This window comes from Capra hircus, chromosome 19, assembly GCF_001704415.2.
Source record: "Capra hircus breed San Clemente chromosome 19, ASM170441v1, whole genome shotgun sequence".
NCBI classification, from domain to species: domain Eukaryota; kingdom Metazoa; phylum Chordata; class Mammalia; order Artiodactyla; family Bovidae; genus Capra; species Capra hircus.
In genome coordinates, this window is record NC_030826.1 from 60901246 (window position 1) to 60918607 (window position 17362).

The 17362-nt window shown below is 57.9% G+C and overlaps 1 protein-coding gene across 4 annotated transcripts in view; it reads left to right on the plus strand.

Moving 5' to 3' along the window:
- FAM20A (FAM20A, golgi associated secretory pathway pseudokinase) overlaps positions 1 to 17211 on the plus strand; it is a 42996-nt gene extending 25785 nt beyond the window's left edge. The window contains exons 2-12 of one of the 4 annotated variants that reach the window (XR_001919645.1): positions 2508 to 2692; positions 3546 to 3596; positions 5018 to 5096; positions 8044 to 8136; positions 9019 to 9134; positions 9809 to 9989; positions 10769 to 10878; positions 11341 to 11458; positions 12131 to 12190; positions 13256 to 14623; positions 16980 to 17211. Coding sequence is in view for 2 of the 4 variants with exons in the window: in XM_018063933.1 (XP_017919422.1) it covers positions 2508 to 2692; positions 3546 to 3596; positions 5018 to 5096; positions 8044 to 8136; positions 9019 to 9134; positions 9809 to 9989; positions 10769 to 10878; positions 11341 to 11458; positions 12131 to 12190; positions 13256 to 13520 (1258 nt within the window). In the remaining 2 variants the exon portion in view is untranslated. Of the gene's footprint in view, positions 1 to 2507; positions 2693 to 3545; positions 3597 to 5017; positions 5097 to 8043; positions 8137 to 9018; positions 9135 to 9808; positions 9990 to 10768; positions 10879 to 11340; positions 11459 to 12130; positions 12191 to 13255 lie in introns of all 4 variants that reach the window. The other 3 variants (XR_001919644.1, XM_018063933.1, XM_018063934.1) reach the window with 3 other exon arrangements.

Below are 17362 nucleotides of genomic sequence, written 5' to 3' on the forward strand. Positions count from 1 at the left end.
TTCACCGTTTTTATCTTTGCAGGCACACAACCCCAATCAGCACACAGGTCAGGGGGCTGCAAAGCGGGCTGTCCTTGAGGGGAGAAGCTCCGACGTGTGCCATTCGCCACTTTCCGCGGTGTAAATGCTCCCACGATGGTGTTTGTCGAGCTCCCTGTCTAAGTCAGCTCAGGCACTCTCTGCTGGTTGTCCCAAGGGAACAAAGGGCACACAAACACTTCTAAAAAAAAAGATGACTCTCAGCAGCTCTACCTTAGCCATTAAACATACAAACAAACAAAAAGGCCCAGTGGGAAGGATCCCCTGACGGCCTTTCTCCCTCTCCCCACCCCGCTCTGCCCAGGTTGTGACTCGGGCTCTGGCAGGGGCTGAACAGCTACCCAGAGAGCCAGGAGTCCCCACCCAGAGGTAAGCATGGACATTTAAAGAGCAGCCTGTCCGCTGTCACAAGCTACACTTAATTTGCCACGTTTATTTTTCAGTTTGGAGGCTGGAACCCTGACTGTTGTTATAACCAGACCCCGTCAGCTCTCAGCTCCACTTAAGAAAACTCGACCCTGCCCCCCACCGCCCAGTCCAGTCTGGCCGTGATCCTTGTCTCTCTTTCTCTGAACTTCTCTGAGCTGCCTGACCTCAGGGAGCCTGACGCAGTTCAGGACTGGGCAGTCTTCCCACCAGGCTCCCAGCAGAGCTGAGCAGTCCCAGAGTTTTCGCCTCAGAGCAGCCTTGGGAACCGGAATAAAATACAGATGAGTGTGAATAAAGCAAGGGAAAGCTGGCAGGTGTGGCCCAGCAGGTAAACGTCAGGGGCTGCCGCAGTTTAACGGGTCACCTTTCAGACGACAGCAGCAGGAGCTCAGGGACCTGCAGGACCAGGTCACAATCGGACGCGCATTGTGGCCTGGCGGGAAGGTGAACAGGATGCAGAAACTCACCCCGGAGACCAGCATGTGCGGTCCATTGTCCAATATTCAGAAGGCTACAACGGAAGGAAGGAAGCTATTCTGCATCAGCCCGCGGGGTAGAGCCAAGACTCCGCGGGGGAAGCTCTGGAAAGATCTTGGCTCAGTTTTGGAAAGTGCTTTCTCATAGACCTGGCCCGATGAATCTGGCTACTCCTGGGTGTAGCCCAGGAGGAGAAGGGGGTGACAAAGGAGGAGATGGTTGAATGGCATCACTGATCCAATGGACATGAATGTGAGCAAGCTCCGAGAGACGGTGAATGACAGGGAGACCTGGGGGGCTGTAGTCCATGGGGCCGCAGAGTCAGACACGACTGAGCGACTGAACAACAACTCTGGGTGTGATACACCCCCTCCACAGGAGCTGACCAAGGACAAAACAGACAGCACCTTGGTAGGAATATTGTAAGTGGAACAAGGCATTAGGTTCAAGGGTCTTTCAGATCACTCCCAAGAGAAATAAGGATGTAGCAGGAGACCCAAATCCTGCCCCATCAACCCACACGACCCTCACCGTCACTTAACTCGCCAGATGACCCGCACCGCCTTGCCTTGCCTTCCAATATGAAGGGCTCCATCTTTCCAAGCACCCATCTGTTTATCCGTCTTTGCTCTCTGATCCTCGGTACACCTGTCCCTTGCCTGCCTCTTGTAGTTGTGCGCACCTTGTCCCCAGTCCCAGAGCACGTCTCCCCTTCAGTCCAAATGCCACCCATGTGAACCCCCTGAAGCCCACTTTCTCCCACCCGAGTCTTCCTCTGACACTTGACCGCACAACCGTCCGTCCCTTCCCCAGCGGGTCAAGACGTCTTAGTCTGAACACGTGTCTAGCGCTTGATCTAGAACTGCCTCACATTTGCTCTGAATATTTCAGACACGCAACTTGTCTCCCAGACGAGACTCTGAGCCTCTGCCCTGCAGTGGTGCTGGTTTCCACTTCGCTCTTTCGGTCCTGGCAGAAAAGTTTCCTGAGCAGAACAATCGGTACCTGGCTAATTAATTCTTCTCATCTTATAGGACATACTAATTAATCTAACTCAGCCTCCAGCTCTCCTTACTGACCCTGACCCTCATCCTTTTCGTTGTCACCAATTACGTTCTCTCTCCTATCTCCTGCCTCCTAAGGTCAAGAAATTACTGAGAAATATAAAAGATAGACTTTCTCATGGGAAAGTCCAGGAAGAGGCCCAGGATCACTCCCGGAGATAGCAGAGTGTACGAGGCCCCCAAGTTTACTCTCAGCCACACCCGTCCCGCTTGCAGTGTGTGTCACTGCCTGTGGTTAGGTGCTTGTGTAGGTGCGTGTGGCACTGTGGACCTGTCGGGCTGCTTCACCCACTGGACTGTAAGCGCTCTGACGGCAGGGAGTCTGGTGGCCGCTGTGCCCCCACGGTATCTAAGCTCATATCGAGCCTCGTGCGCACAGATGCTTCACGGTCTTGCTGAAGGAACGAAAGGGCGGGTGGAGCGTCCAGGTGCGGTGCTCCTGCGGGTCTTTGCGTTCTCTTTCCCCCAACTGAAAAAAAACACTCTTCACGCTTTCAGACGACGCAAGATGTACAAAGAGCAGCTGAACCTCACGTCCCCGGAACCCCCAGTGCAGCTCCGCCAGGATGCCAGCTGGGTCCAGTTCCACCTGGGGATCAACCGCCACGGCCTGTACCCCCGGTCCAGCCCCGTCGTCAGCAAACTCCTTCAGGACATGAGGCACTTTCCCACCATCAGCGCTGGTGAGTGTCACAGACCAGCGGGGAGACTTTCTCCCCGGGAGGCTGGGGAACCATCTCAGGCTGGGCTCCAGGGTGAAATATTAGAGGGCTGATTCTGACACTCAACAGAGTAAGAAGAAGGAAAACACAAACATTGATCTTTTAAGCTCTGAAAGCGCTCTTACGACCATGATCTCATAAGGGAGGCACAGGAGGTGTCTGTACCTAAAAAGGTGATGTCACTGTTGAGCCTGTTCGCCTTTCCTGTCTGGCCGCTGTCTCTTATACAGTGATCTTATGATGTAGACCAGGGGTCCCCAACCTCCCGGCCACTAACTGGTACCTCCTGCCTAATCAGCAGTGGCATTAGATTAGAAATAAACTGCACAATAAGTATAACACGCTTGAATCATCCTGAAACCATCCCCCACACACACACCCCGAGGTGGGTAGAAAAATTGTCTTCCACGAAATTGGTCCCTGGTGCTAAAAAGTTGGGGACCACTGAGCGTAGACAATATCATTGCCGTTTCACAGATGGGAACACTAAGACTCAGAAACCTTAGGCAACCTGGCCAAGGACCAGTGGTGGCCTGCTGTCTCAGGTCACAAGCAGTACGCCAGTCTAAGGGACACACTGAGGGATTTGCAGACTCCAACTATTAACGCTTCCCAAACAGGCGTGGCTGGAATGTCCATTGAAGGGCCAGGGAGCATGAGGTCAGGATGGAGCAGGGTGGGAGATTGTGGCCCCAAATGGGGCTTGGGGAGACTCCTTATGGAACAGTCAAGGGCCCCCGGCCGCCTCCCACTCTCCCTCCTCTGATGTCTGAACTAGGGTTGATGTCCTCACAGGCCTTCTTGTCCTTTGCAGATTACAGTCAGGACGAGAAGGCCCTGCTTGGAGCCTGCGACTGCTCCCAGAGTAAGAGGCCTGGCCCCGCCCCTGGCCTTGGCCCCGCCCCTGCCTCGTCTCTGGTTCCACCCTAGTTGTGGCCCCGCCCCTGGCCTTGGCCCCGCCCCACCCCATCCCTGGCCCCGCCTCGTCTCTGGTTCCTCCCTAGCCGTGGCCCCGCCCCTGTCCCGCCCCCTTACCCCTGGGAACCCGGTACCTGGCGGCAGCCTGGAGGTCCCACGGGCCTCCCCAGGGGACCGGGTAGCGAGCGGAGGGGCATGAGCCCCCTGCCTCCTCTCCCCACTCGCACAGACGGGAAGGCCTTCGAGAGGCGCTCGCAGGTGGGCCGGATCGGGCGGCCCGCGGCCCCTACCCAGCGTTGTCGCGGGGTCGAGGAGCTGGTTAGAAAGGCGGAGTCTCGGTCTCCACTCTGATTTTCTGAATCAGAATCTGGGTTCTCACAATATCTTCGAGGGACTGGAGTACATTTTCAGAGTTAGGAAGCCGTGGGGCAGGGCCGTGGCTCTCAACCCGGCCGGCGACAAGCGACAGTGACCCGGGGGCGGGGTGGGGGGGGGGGGCGGTCGTCAGTGGCCTGGGGGAGGAGGCCCAGGCGTCAGCATGGCAGAAACCCTACAGCGTCTCAGGCAGCCAGGCTGACTCCCTGGGGTGAAGATTCATGCAGGCCAAAGATGGGCCTGGGGTGCAGCCCAGTCCTTGGGAGAGGGTGCTCTGTACTGGGGTTCAGATGTTCACAGACACGGAGCTCACAGCCAGTCACCATCGGCCCAGGAACCTCCTCCATTGGCCTCAGTGAACTGAACACACGTCAGAAATGTCCGTGTGTCCTGACCTGTCAAAGGCTTAAAAGACACAAGATTGTAGGGCCTGGGGCTTCCCTGCTCTTTACTTCCGCCCCTGCCATCCGCTGTTCGTTGGAAGGCAAAGGTGAGGGGCAGGGCCAGGGGAGTCAGGGTTAGGGTTAGGGAGCCAGGAGGTAGCACTTGCCAGCAGGGTCTCGCAGGGGCCCCTCAGGTGTCACGAGGCCCCGTCACCGCCTAGGTGTCCAGTCTTACTAGGAAGAGATGTTGGTCACAAGTCCAGAGCGACGTGACAGGTGGCAGGTTCAGAGTCTCTAAGGCGAGGCTGAAGCAGAGAGGAAGAGGTCAGATCTTCTCAGGAAAATGTCCTTTTGGGATTTTCAGAGAGCGTCCCTCTGGGGAAACCTGCATTGTCTCCGATAACAGCAGAGAAAGTCTTATCTTGAGTCCCTGGACACTCTCCGTAACCGGACTGGACTTCACGCCGTAGGCTTTGAGAGCAAATTCTAGTCTTAGGGTCTCCAGTGAGAGAGAAGAGAAGAAACGGGCTGGGCTTGTGGAATGAATAAAGGGCCACAGCCCCAAGCCTGGGCCCAGAAGCACCGTTAACTCCCCATTCTTCCCATGCAGTCGTGAAACCCAGTGGCGTCCACCTCAAACTGGTTCTGAGGTTCTCGGACTTTGGGAAGGCCATGTTCAAACCGATGAGGTAAGTGACTCCTTTCTGCACCCCCACGCCCAGCTGTGGCGGCCATAATAAAAGTTTAATCTTCATTTTATAAAGTTTAGTCCCAAGCCAGAGTATCATTTTAAAATGTACTTCTTGAAAAAGCATGCATTTTTTTCTATTAAGTAATGTAGACAGAATTTGTCCCTTTTTATAAAAGGAAAGCAGAAATTTATCTTTGGGTAATATAAATGATGAGCACAGAGATTATTCTTTTAATGTAATATAAAAGATGCTTACTCCTTGGAAGAAAAGTTATGAGCAACCTAGATAGTATATTCAAAAGCAGAGACATTACTTTGCCGACTAAGGTCTGTCTAGTCAAGGCTATGGTTTTTCCTGTGGTCATGTATGGATGTGGGAGTTGGACTATCAAGAAGGCTGAGCACCGAAGAACTGATGCTTTTGAACTGTGGTGTTGGAGAAGACTCTTGAGAGTCCCTTGGACTGCAAGGAGATCCAACCAGTCCATTCTGAAGGAGATCAGCCCTGGGATTTCTTTGGAAGGAATGATGCTAAAGCTGAAACTCCAGTACTTTGGCCACCTCATGAGAAGAGTTGACTCATTGGAAAAGACTCTGATGCTGGGAGGGATTGGGGGCAGGAGGAGAAGGGGACAACAGAGGATGAGATGGCTGGATGGCATCACCGACTCGATGGACGTGAGTCTGAGTGAACTCCGGGAGATGGTGATGGACAGGGAGGCCTGGCATGCTGCAATTCATGGGGTCGCAAAGAGTCGGACACGACTGAGCGACTGAACTGAACTGATAATATAGTATAGAAGTGGAAGTCTTATTCGCTCAGTCATGTCAGACTCTGCAACCCCACGGTCTGTATCCCACCAGGCTCCTCTGTCCATGGGATTCTCCGAGCAGGAATACTGGAGTGGGTTGCCATTTCCTTCTCCAGGGGATCTTCCCAACCCAGGGATCAAGCCCACATTTCCTGCATTGCAGGCAGATTCTTTACCACTGAGCCACCTGGGAAGTCCACAACACAGTACCTACAATAAGAAACCTGAATATTCGTTGGAAGGACTGATGCTGCAGCTGAAGCTCCAGCTCTTTGGTCGCCTGATGTGAAGAGACAACTCACTGGAAAAGCCCCTGATGCTGGGAAAGACTGAGGGCAGGAGGAGAAGGGGCGACAGAGGACGAGATGGCTGGATGGCCTCACTGGTTCAACGCACACGAGTTTGAGCAAACTCTGGGAGACAGTGAAGGACAGGGAAGCCTGGTGGGCTGCAGTTCATGGGGTCACAAAGAGTCAGACATGACTTAGCAACTGAACAGCAACTGTGATAAATGCATCAATGCTAGTCAGGCTTTGGGAAGCAAATGACTCTCAAATTTAAAATCACGCCTAAATACGCCATGCAAAGATGAAAGGATGATTCAGAGAATTCGGAAGGGCAGCCAAAGGACTGTATATTCTTTTTTCAATTTTTATTTTTTCTTTACTTACTTTTTTTTCTTTTAGCCGCTCTACTTGGCTTACGGGATCTTAGTTCCCCGACCAGGGACTGAACCCATGGGTCATAGCAGTGAAAGGGTTCAGTCCTAACCACTGGACCATCAGGGAACTCCCAGACCGTGTATTCTTACATACACAATTCAGGAATTAAAGCAAGCTCAGGACACACAGACAGTCCTCACTGACCTGGACATCGGGCGATGCTAACACGTAGTTCAGGGTCAGGCCTGGCCCTGGGGGCCTGTACTTCAAAAGTGGCTGCGCCTTTGAAAAGAGCGTCCCCACTTTGGGCAGCCCCTTGCTGTGGTTTCCAGGACTGGCTGGTGATTTTCTTTTATGTTTTGTTTTGAAGGTTTTCTTTTATTTGGACCTTTTCTAAAGTTTTATTGAATTTGTTACAATGTTGCTTCTGTTTCATGTTTTGGTTTTTTGGCCACAAGCATGTGGGATCCTAGCTCGCTCTGGATCAGGGACGGAGCCCACACCCCCTGCCTTGGAAGGCGAAGTCTTAACCACCCGAGCGCGGGGGGAGTTCCAAGGATGCTGGTTTCAGCAGAGCGCACGGCACTGTTCCCCTGGCAGGTGCCGCTTACTTAATGGCTTTCCACAAAATGACATTTGTTGACATTGACATCACCCTTGCAGCCACCGTGCAGCCCCATGCAGTGGATTATAAAATTATTCCAAGACCGTCCCTCTTCAGATGATTATCGGCGTCCAGGCCAGTCACCGCGGGGCCAGCAGGCAGGGCGCCCTGCATTAGTGGGAGACGCCTTGCTGAGCTTACACACCCAGCAGCCGGCTCCTCACGACAAGGCAGGGGATGCTTTTCAGCGATGCAGTCGAGATTTCTTAATGTTTATCAACAAATACCCTTGACGCCAGCCTCCCTCCCGTCTCTGGCAGGGCCGGTCTCACGACCCAGTGGAGGTGTGTCTGTGCGGACGGTGGGTCCACGCACCCAGGACCTTCCTGCTCTTCCAGTGTCCGTCCTGCTGGATCGCATCTCTGGGGCACTTGTCCTTTCATGAGGTTCTGCTCGGACCCGGCCTCTCAGTCCTCGGCCTCCGGGTCTAGCCCACCTCTGGTCTGCTGGCCAGCACCCCGTCCTCCCTGTGTCTGCAGGGAGTGCATTTCTTCACTCTCAACGACTGGGCTTTTCAGAGAATCAGCCACTGTCATCAAAGCGGCTTGAGTGGGAGGCCTGGTGAGGAGGGGGCAGGGGGCAGGGGGCCACAGGACAGTCAGCATCCTACAAGCAGCCTGGCTCCTCCCACTTGCAGGTCCCGCTGAGCAGAGGGGCCTCCGCCGCTCCTACGTGGGGTCCCTCCCCTGTGCGAGCTTGGAAAGCACAGACGTGCATCTTCTTTCTGGCCAGTCGCATGTATCAGCTCTGCTCCCAGGCTCCTACCTGAGGACTGAGTCCAGGGCCTGACTCCTCCCTTCCTTCCAGACAGCAGCGAGATGAAGAGACGCCCGAGGACTTCTTCTATTTCATCGACTTTCAGAGACACAACGCGGAGATTGCCGCTTTCCACCTGGACAGGTAGCGCTGGCCCCAAGGAGGTGGCGCTGGCTGCAGAGGCCAGTCCCGAGAGGTGCCCCAGCCTGCCCACCCCCACCTCTCCCATCCGTTCCTCCTGCTGGATTTTCTTGGTGGATCCCAGTGATGCCTTCAAACCCAACACAACCCATCAGCCCTGGGGATTGCAAAACACAAGGCCTTTTAATGTAACAAGGAGTGCTTGGTACGGAAAGGAGACCTGCCAGGCTGCCTGTGGCTCAGTGTCCTGACCTGAGAGTGGGGAGAATGCGCCCCCTGCCACTTCCCCATGTAGTGCCTCCTGGCTGCGATATGAAAAGGCGAAAGCGCATCCTGAACTTCCCAGCCCCCTGCCTGCCCGTCATTCCTAGCTGAGGTGTGGTCTGGGGACTGGCAGCCCAGCCCCCCAGCCCCCTCCCTGGAACTTTCCAGAAACGCAGAATCCCAGCCTCAGCCTGGCCCCGCTGACTCAGAGGCCCTTCTGAACAGGATTGGGGGTGACTCACGTGCACACAAGCGTGAGGAGTTCTGAGCCGAGCACGGGGTCATGCTGGGGGTTTGCCCAGAAGGGCTGATGGGATAGAGTCCTTCCCCACGCCCCCAGCCCCTGGGATGCACGCTTGCCCTGGACACTGAGACCCCCACCCTCGACTGGGTGCAGTCAGGACGGCCCGCCCATTTCTTCATTTTTTTTTTTTTGGCTGTGCCTGGGAGCTGGTGGGATCTTAGTTCCCCAACCAGGGACCGAACCTGTGCCCCCGCAGTGGAAGCGTAGAGTCCCAACCACTGCACCGCTGCAGGGTTCTCAGCAGGTCCCTTTCCAGTGGCAGCCGTGTCTTTCAGGCGGTCATCCCTCAGACCTCAACAGGCCTCCGTCTCTTTCAGGATTCTGGACTTCCGGCGGGTGCCGCCGACCGTGGGCAGGCTGGTCAACGTCACCAAGGAGATCCTGGAGGTGACCAGGAATGAAATCCTGCAGAGCGTTTTCTTTGTCTCTCCAGGTGGGCTTCTGGCGAGAGCGATTCTCTGGGTCTGAGAGCATGGGCCGCCGCATGGTCTGACCTCCTGCCGGCAGTCCCCCATTCCCGGGTGCTGCCTGCCACCTGCAGACGGGCCTCCTGACGGTCACACGCGGTGATCTGTGGACCGAGGCGGCTGGGTACCAGGTGCCCCCGCCCAGCCCGTGTAGGCCCTGAACTCTGATGCCGGCAGCCCCAGAGGCAGATGTCACCCGTCCAGACAGAAAGCAGAGAGAGACTGTGTCAATCACTCAGTTGTGTCCAACTCTTTGTGACCGAATGGACTGTAGTCCAGCAGGCGCCTCTGTCCATGGGACTCTCCAGGCAAGAATACTGGAGCGGGTTGCCATGCCCTTCTCCAGGGGATCTTCCCGATAGAACCCAGGTCTCCCGCCTTGCATGTAGACTCTACCAGCTGAGCCACCAGGGAAGGCCCCTGCCAGTGTGGGCACAACACAGCAAGCTGGGCACACGAGTCTCGACTCCCAGACAGTTGACAGGTGGTTCCCAGGACACGCGATTCCGCAGTGTCCTCCGCAGGTGGCAGAGGCCGCGTCTTCTCCTGCCTTTTCCCAACACGAGTTCGGGGATCCCCTGGGGCAGCAGGGCCGGGGCCCGCTCCTCCTCTGACCGCCCGCTCCTCCTCTGCCCTCCAGCCAACAACGTGTGCCTCTTCGCCAAATGTCCGTACATGTGCAAGACGGAGTACGCCGTGTGCGGCAGCCCGCACCTGCTGGAGGGCTCCCTGTCCGCCTTCCTGCCATCCCTCAACCTGGCCCCGCGGCTCTCCGTGCCCAGCCCCTGGATCCGCTCCTACTCGCTGGCAGGGAGAGAGGAGTGAGTTGGTCCTGGGACCAAGGGCAGCTCCCCCGGCCTCGGGAGGTCTGCCGCCGACATGCATGCTGGGTCTCGCTGCCGCCCTTTTAGTTCACGGGTTGTTATAAAAAGCCCCCTGTGTACCCCGCACTGGAGGCTGGGGGAGACAGAAAGCACAGCCCAGGTTCTTCCTTCGAGAAGCCCCTTGGTCCAGCATGGGGGCAGACAGTAGCCAGGCTGTGAGAAGGCAGAGATGCCCGCGGGGGACCCAGGCTCCCCGAGGCAGTCGTTTCCAGGGCCTGGCCGGGCACAGGGCAGGTGCTCAGTGAAAGAGCCGACTGGATGAATGGGTTCATCCCTCCAGACTCCCAGCCGGGGTGGGAAGAGGAGCGAACAGGCAGGACTTCTGGGGGCCGTGGCAGATCCTTAGGGACACGTGAAGGCTGAGGGGGAGCCCCCCAGATGAAAGGGACCTGGGGGCCTTCTGATGGACAGAGAGTGGCAGAGGGTGGCTGGCAGGGGGCTGCAGAGGGTGGCTGGCGGGGTCGCTGCAGACGGCTCGGGGCCGCTGGGGGGCGCTGCAGAGGAAGCCGGCCCCGGCACGGGGTCAGTGCAGCACCCCGCTGGGCGGGTCACTGTGAAAGGGCTGGAGCCTCCTCGCAGCGAGTCTGCCGCTGCCGGGGGCCCTTTCCCGGTTCCTCCTGGGGGTCCCCACGGCCCCCAGCCCAGGCAGGAGCGGGGAGGCAGGGACGCGGGTAAGGTGAGGGCGGACTCCTCCACCCCGGCTTTTCCTCCCCTAGGTGGGAGGTCAACCCCCTCTACTGCGACGCGGTGAAGCAGGCGTACCCCCACAACAGCAGCAACCGTCTGCTCAACATCATCGACATGGCCATCTTCGACTTCCTGATCGGTGGGTGCAGCGCCGGGGAACCCCTGTGACCCTCCCATGGGAGTGAATGGCTGTCCCGTCTGGAAGGGCAGGCCCGTCGCCCCGAGGCTGGGCGTGGATGGAAGTCGTCCTCTTCACAGTGGGAGCGTGGGGCGCAGGCAGGAAGTGCAGCGGCGGGAGGAGCCAGGGAAGGGACTGTCACCCACCATGGAGGCCCCTGGGGGACGGGCAGGCCAGGGAGAAGGGCAGGGGTGCAGGCCGCCGCCCTGGGGGGCCGGTGAGTTTCTGGAAAGGCAGGGAGCCAGGCCCAGCGTGGGTGCCGGGCAAGGAGGCCCAACCTTCCAGGCGGGTGTTAGGACCCCAGCAGGCTGGGGCGGGGGGATGGCCCTGGGAGAGAGGCTCGGGCGGGTGCAGAACCCCCACCTCTGGAGAGCTGCAGCCTCGGCCCCAGAGGGAGCTCGGAGGCGGGCGCCCTGTCCGCAGGCCCTGGCCCGCCCCAGCGCCTCGCCTCCCCCGCAGGGAACATGGACCGGCACCACTACGAGATGTTCACCAGGTTCGGGGAGGACGGCTTCCTGGTCCACCTGGACAACGCCCGGGGGTGAGCGACCCCGCCCCGCCCCGCGGGGCCCTCCTGGCCGCTTAGCTTTTGCTTTTTTCTTTGGCCACCGCCGCCTCGTCTTTGTTGCTGCGGTGGCTCTTCCCTAATGTGGAGAGCGCGGCTGCTCTCGTTTCGTGCCCAGGCTGCTCGCTCACTGGGGCGCCGTCTGTAACGGGCTCTGGAGCACCGCGCTCAGTGGTCGTGGCTCCGGGGCCCAGGCTTAGCTCAGTAGCCGTGGCGCCTGGCCTTAGTTGCTCCCCGGCACGTGGATCTCCCCAGACCAGGCATGGGCCCCACGCCCTGTGCATCGCCAGGCGGACGCTTACCCGCTGCGCCAGCAGGGAAGCCCTCCCTTCGCTCCTCTTTGCTGAGGAGGCGGCCTGCACGTCCTCTCCCCATCTCCCTCCGCCTTCACTGCTGGACACAGAGCGCCCGCCTCCCGTCAGCCTCCACCCTCAGGCTGGTGGATACAGGGACGAGTGGGTGCTATTTTTGCCCTCTGGAGGAGGCTTGTGTGACCTGAGGAGAGGCGTGGGAGCAGCAGCGGCCGCGAGCCCGGCGTGCACGCAGAGGCCGGGCGGGCGTGGTGGCGGGCGTGGCGGGGGGCCCGCGGGGGAAGGGGGGAGGGCAGGGCCGGCCCCCCCCAGCGCCCTCTGTCCGTCTCCCCCGCAGGTTCGGCCGGCACTCCCATGACGAGGTCTCCATTCTGGCGCCGCTCTTCCAGTGCTGCCGGTGAGCGTCCCCTTCGGGGCGGCTCCGGTGCCCACAGGGCTCTGCAGGGCTCCACCCGTTTCCGCTGCTCTAGGACGTGGGCGGGCGGACGACAGGAAGCCGGGCATCTCCCGTCCCTTAACCGCAGAACTGCCCCCGCAGATAAGCATGCGCTCACTCTCGCGGGGCCTGGTGGCCTCTGCTGTGTCCCGGCTCACGTAGTTTGTAAACACCGATGCACTGTCACCATCTAAGCAGAATCCTGACTCAAGTTCTATAAGCTCTTGCCGGAGAGGAAGCCCCCAGGCCTCTGCCTGGCCAGCACGTCTCCACAGCATCTCTGACCACCTCCAGCCTGGCTGGTGTGTCAGGACCAGCGCGCCTGCTGGGCAGCCGTGTCCGAGGCTGAACAGAAACGTGGCTCACCGGGAGCAAAAATGTCTCCATTCCCTGCTGGGAAGTTTGAGCCTGAACTTTCTTCCTCCACTTCCTGGGGTGACTTACACGTACCCCTCTCCCTGCCACCCCGCTCCTGAGCAGGAAAGGCAGGGGTTCTGTGTGATTGAGGCTAGACACTTAAGCTGCTTACACCTGAGTCGAAGTCACAGCCCCACGTAAAAGAGATGGGAATCCTAAAGGTCGGCCCAATCCCATTTCAGAGTCTGATGCAGAGAAATCAGAACCACAGAGCTGAGCAGAAGCAAGGTGGGGCCAGCAGTGGCCACCGCCTTTGAGAAGGCCGGCACCCATCTCACCTACTGGGGGCTTCTCGCACTGGCTTCAAATTTCCTGGGAAAGCTCTCACTCAGCACTTGCTTGGATTCCCCAAGAAGCACCAGATGCCTGGGGCACCACAGTTGAGAGTCCGGACGGCTCCGCAGACTGCTGGGCAAGGACCGCAGGGCGCTAACCGCCACCCCACCCAGTCCCTTCTTACCGGGTGTCATTCAAGCGTGCCCGAGAAGGTGCTGGGCGAGGAGACGGCTCTGCAGCATGAGGCCCCCAGAACAGGCAGTGGGGAGAGAAGTGAGTCCGGGAAGCCTCCCCCTTCACCTTTACTAACTGGGTTTTTGACTCTGCCTCCAGGATAAAGAGGAAGACGCTCCTGCACCTGCAGCTGCTGGCCCAGGCTGACTATAGGCTCAGCGATGTGATGCGCGAGTCACTGCTGGAGGACCAGCTCAGCCCCGTGCTCACGGAGCCCCATCTCCTCGCCCTGGACCGCAGGCTGCAGACCATCCTCAGGACTGTGCAGAACTGCATTGAGGCCCACGGGGAGCAGAGTGTGGTGGCCGACGGCCCCATGGGACAGTGGGCCCCAGACTCGAGCCGGGCTAACGCGACAAGCTAGGGGCTGGAGGAGGCACACCCCAGAAAGTGGACCAGAGCCGCGGTGAACTCCGAGTGTGGACCACCGCTTCCCCGGGGCCCCCATACAGGCTGGGGCCTGGGTCAGGAGCTCATGAGGCAGGCAGGGCGAGGGGATGATTCTGAAAGGGCAGAAGTGTGACCCAGCGAGCCTCCCTCCTTGGAGCACTGGCCTGGGTCCCCTCCCCCGGGAAGCTCTACTCCATCAAGGCCACAGACACCTGCTGAGCCCACTGGGAACCTGGACACAGGTCTGGCCTGGAGGCCTGGCTCCCGGGACAGCATTAACTGTCACAAATAAAATGACAGGACATCAGATGGACTCCTCTAGGTGTTTACTGTGGCCACAAGGATGATTCCTGATCGGCACAGAAACATCCGGCGTCTCAGAAGCAAAGAACGGAACTACACACGGCGACTCTCCAACTGGTTTAAAGTGCACTCCACACGCTATCCACGTCCCAGTCACTGTGGCCCAGTCTCAACACAGCCGTCCCCTCTGATTTCTCAGATGTGTTATCACAAGAGGTAAACAGAGGGATCTGCTCAGGGTATCCGAAAAGGATGTTTCCATCTCAAAGAGTATAAACATCGACTGAACTGGCATCCAGGATGTCAGGACTGGCATCGGCAGCTATAAAAGGCGACGCGAGGGGGTCCGGCAGCGGGACAACACAAGGACGGGCCCGGCAGGGGCGGGAGCCTGGAGGGAGCAGGGCAGCTGGGGCCCGTCCGGCCCGCCAACCAGCGCTGGCTCCCGTGAGGCCCGGCAGTGCCTGCGCCGGGCCCCGAGCGCTGCAGGCTGCCCGGAGCAGTCTGCCGCTCCAGATGCCCTCCCCTCCGCCGCCCGCTCAGACAGGGCTCAGTCCACTTCACTTCCTAAGCTCCCAGCCGTTCCGGGGGCTTCCTGTCTCGCCAGCCTTGTCTCTGCTGACCTGCTCACATCTGAATAGGACGTGTTTCTCACTCCACAGCCCGTGACCACACGCAGGACAGGAGTGGACTCGCATCGATCGGTCAGCAGGTCAGCAGGTGACCAGGCTGCTGACGCCACATCGGCTCTTCTGGTGAAGGCCAGAGGCTCAGGTGCTCGTGACAAGGGGTGGGAAGTCGCGGAGGCGGGTCCCAGGTCAACACCTCTCTGGGCTTCATCCAGGACCTCGGCCTTGCACCCAGAGACGGCCCCAGGGGGCAGGCTCCAGACAGGCTTCCGGCCCCCCTGGGGGCCCCCACTGCCACGCCCCAGGGTGCGGACACAACGAGCTCCCGCCCCACAGACAGAATCCCCACCTCATCCGGACTGCCAAGGAACTGAGGGGCTCAGAGAGGTTAACGAAAATCACACAGCCTAGGGGGTCACAGCTACACCAAAGTGCTCTTTCCACTGAACACAAAACCGCACCCAGCTTGTGAAGCTGTTGTTGACTTTACAACAAAAATCAGTCTTCAGTATAGAGGGACCTTAACCCCAGAGCCGTGCATCACTGAGGCGTGTCCCTGCCCCTGGGGCTCCCACCTCACGAACTGTTTCTCCTGCTTCGAGCCAGCGTCTCCTTTTGGAGTGGGGGGAACCAGGTAACGACGCACGGAGGGACGGCAGGGACACACGCAGGCAGGGGCAGCCAGGGACGGAACCAGCGGTCTCAAGACCCAAACGGCAGGGCCCCAGGCAGGTTAGGCCCAGCTCCACGTGAGGCCAGCCTCTCGTGTTCAGGTGGCCTGTGATAAGAGGCGCTGGTCCACTTCACAGACTGAGGGAAACAGAGCTGAGTGTGACCAGCGTGTCCAGTACCTAGGTACCTCCTGACTCACCTGTCCTAAACACACCATTATCCTTTCAATAACACCAAAATTAAGACTCCACTATTTGTCAGAAATACCATAAAACAGAAGACCCCAGTTATCAGGTTCTTCCAGCACATCCATGACTGAAAACTCTTGTCTCTGTTAGAAACTTGTGTGGTCTCCTGTCCTTACTACTGATGGCAAAGTGAAAAACTGACAGGGAACAGACAGCCTGTTGGAGAGAGGTCTGGAGGAGCTCAGCCGCCCCCAAACCTGGAGGGCACCCGGGCCTGAGGACTGTAGGAAGTGTAGCTGCTTCTTACTGGTGGTGGTTTAGACAGAGGACGAGATGGCTGGATGGCATCACCAACTCAATGGGTGTGAGTCTGAGCAAACTCTGGGAGATGGTGAAGGACAGGGGAGCCTGGCGTGCTGCAGTCCGCGGGATCACAGAGTCAGACACGACTGAGCGGCTGAACCACCAGCACCAAACAATGGCAGACGCAGCCACCACAGGCAGTGAGTGGGGGCAGCTGTTTGCCCCCGTTAGACACACAGGGCTGCAGGCTCCCCGGAGCCTCTCAGTACACGTTTGCCCACCAACCTACCCGTGATCCTTGTTGTCTGTGCTGGGTGTGCAAAGGCACCTCAGCTACTGCTGTTGCTTCATGAATGCTGCAACTGACGCCTCAGAGAAGCCAGTTACACTCGAGAACACTAGCCAGAAGCTGAGAACTCCTCTGGGGGGTGTTTTAAACGGCGAAATCACCAACAGCACAGCTCAAAAATGCCGACAACAACAAAAAAAGGCATTAAACAGACCAACAGAAAGGGCGCTGGATCACAGACCTAATTCTGAAAGGAGGCCGGGCGCATGGCGGGCAGGAGAGCACCTCCTCTGCCCCGCTCCAGCCTGGGTGTGGCCGTGACAGTGCCACAAGGGCTGACCTGGAGGTGCAGACAAGTCCCAGCAGGCAGGCAGGCAGGTTTGCAAAATGCGCAAATCCAGCCTCCGTGAGGAGCAGCTGTGAGTGATGACGCAGAGGTGAACAAAGGCGATGACAAGCTCTCCACCTAGTGGTGACTGGGGAAACCACAGCGCTGCTTACCGACGCTGCAGAGCTGTCATGAGAGGAGTCTGGGGTTTGGTTTTAGGCTGTCAGGATGAAGGCACAGCTCTGCGCGCAGGGCCCCAGACTGAACTGCGACTGTGGACTGTGAGGAGTCTGCACTTCACAAGCTTGTCCTTCACCAGCAGCGCTGGCTTCTCTGTAAAATCCCAGAGGGAAAGGAGGGAGAGGCTTCAGCTTCTCCTCCTCCAGTCTTCCCTGGTGCTCACTATCACAACAGCTACTTGGGGGTCACATTAATTGGTGATCTAGACGCTGCTTCTCAATGCTGTTTCAGCCCATCTAGAAACACACCTGCTAGGGCCCACAAAAATACAGAACAGGTTCAGCTGTCAATTTGTGGTTGGAGAGAAGGCGATGTAAGCAAGCTAACAACATCACATAACTTCAATTTTATGACATCAATACACTCACATCATTAAAAAAGGATTTCATATGAGCCAGTGTTTGAGAGGGACAGTTAATCCACAACCAGTATAGTCAACCCAGGAAAATGCTCTTCAATTGTGTTCTGTTAAATATTCCAGCTCCAGTGGGCTGCGGGAGGAGGTGACTGCACCGGGAGGAAGCGCTCGTGCTACGAAGCAGCACCCAGTTCCCGCAGGGCATGGAGAGAAGCAGCCTACCATTCTCAGACTCAGCTAAGCCTCCTACGCCTCAGAAACCTGAGGCGTAAACGTTAGAAATGACTTTGTATGTGTGCAAAACACAGACACACACCTAAATATATGAACGCACTTATTAAATTTAAACCAAGGAGCATGCTGACCTAGGAGTATTTTCCATTCAGTCTGGGAAAGTTTCAAGGCCAGAGAACCAGTCTACCCTTAACAAAAAGGAATTCTTGATTTAATCTTTTACTTCCATCATTCAGTAAACAGATCCGGTGCATCTCAATTATCCTGAAAGT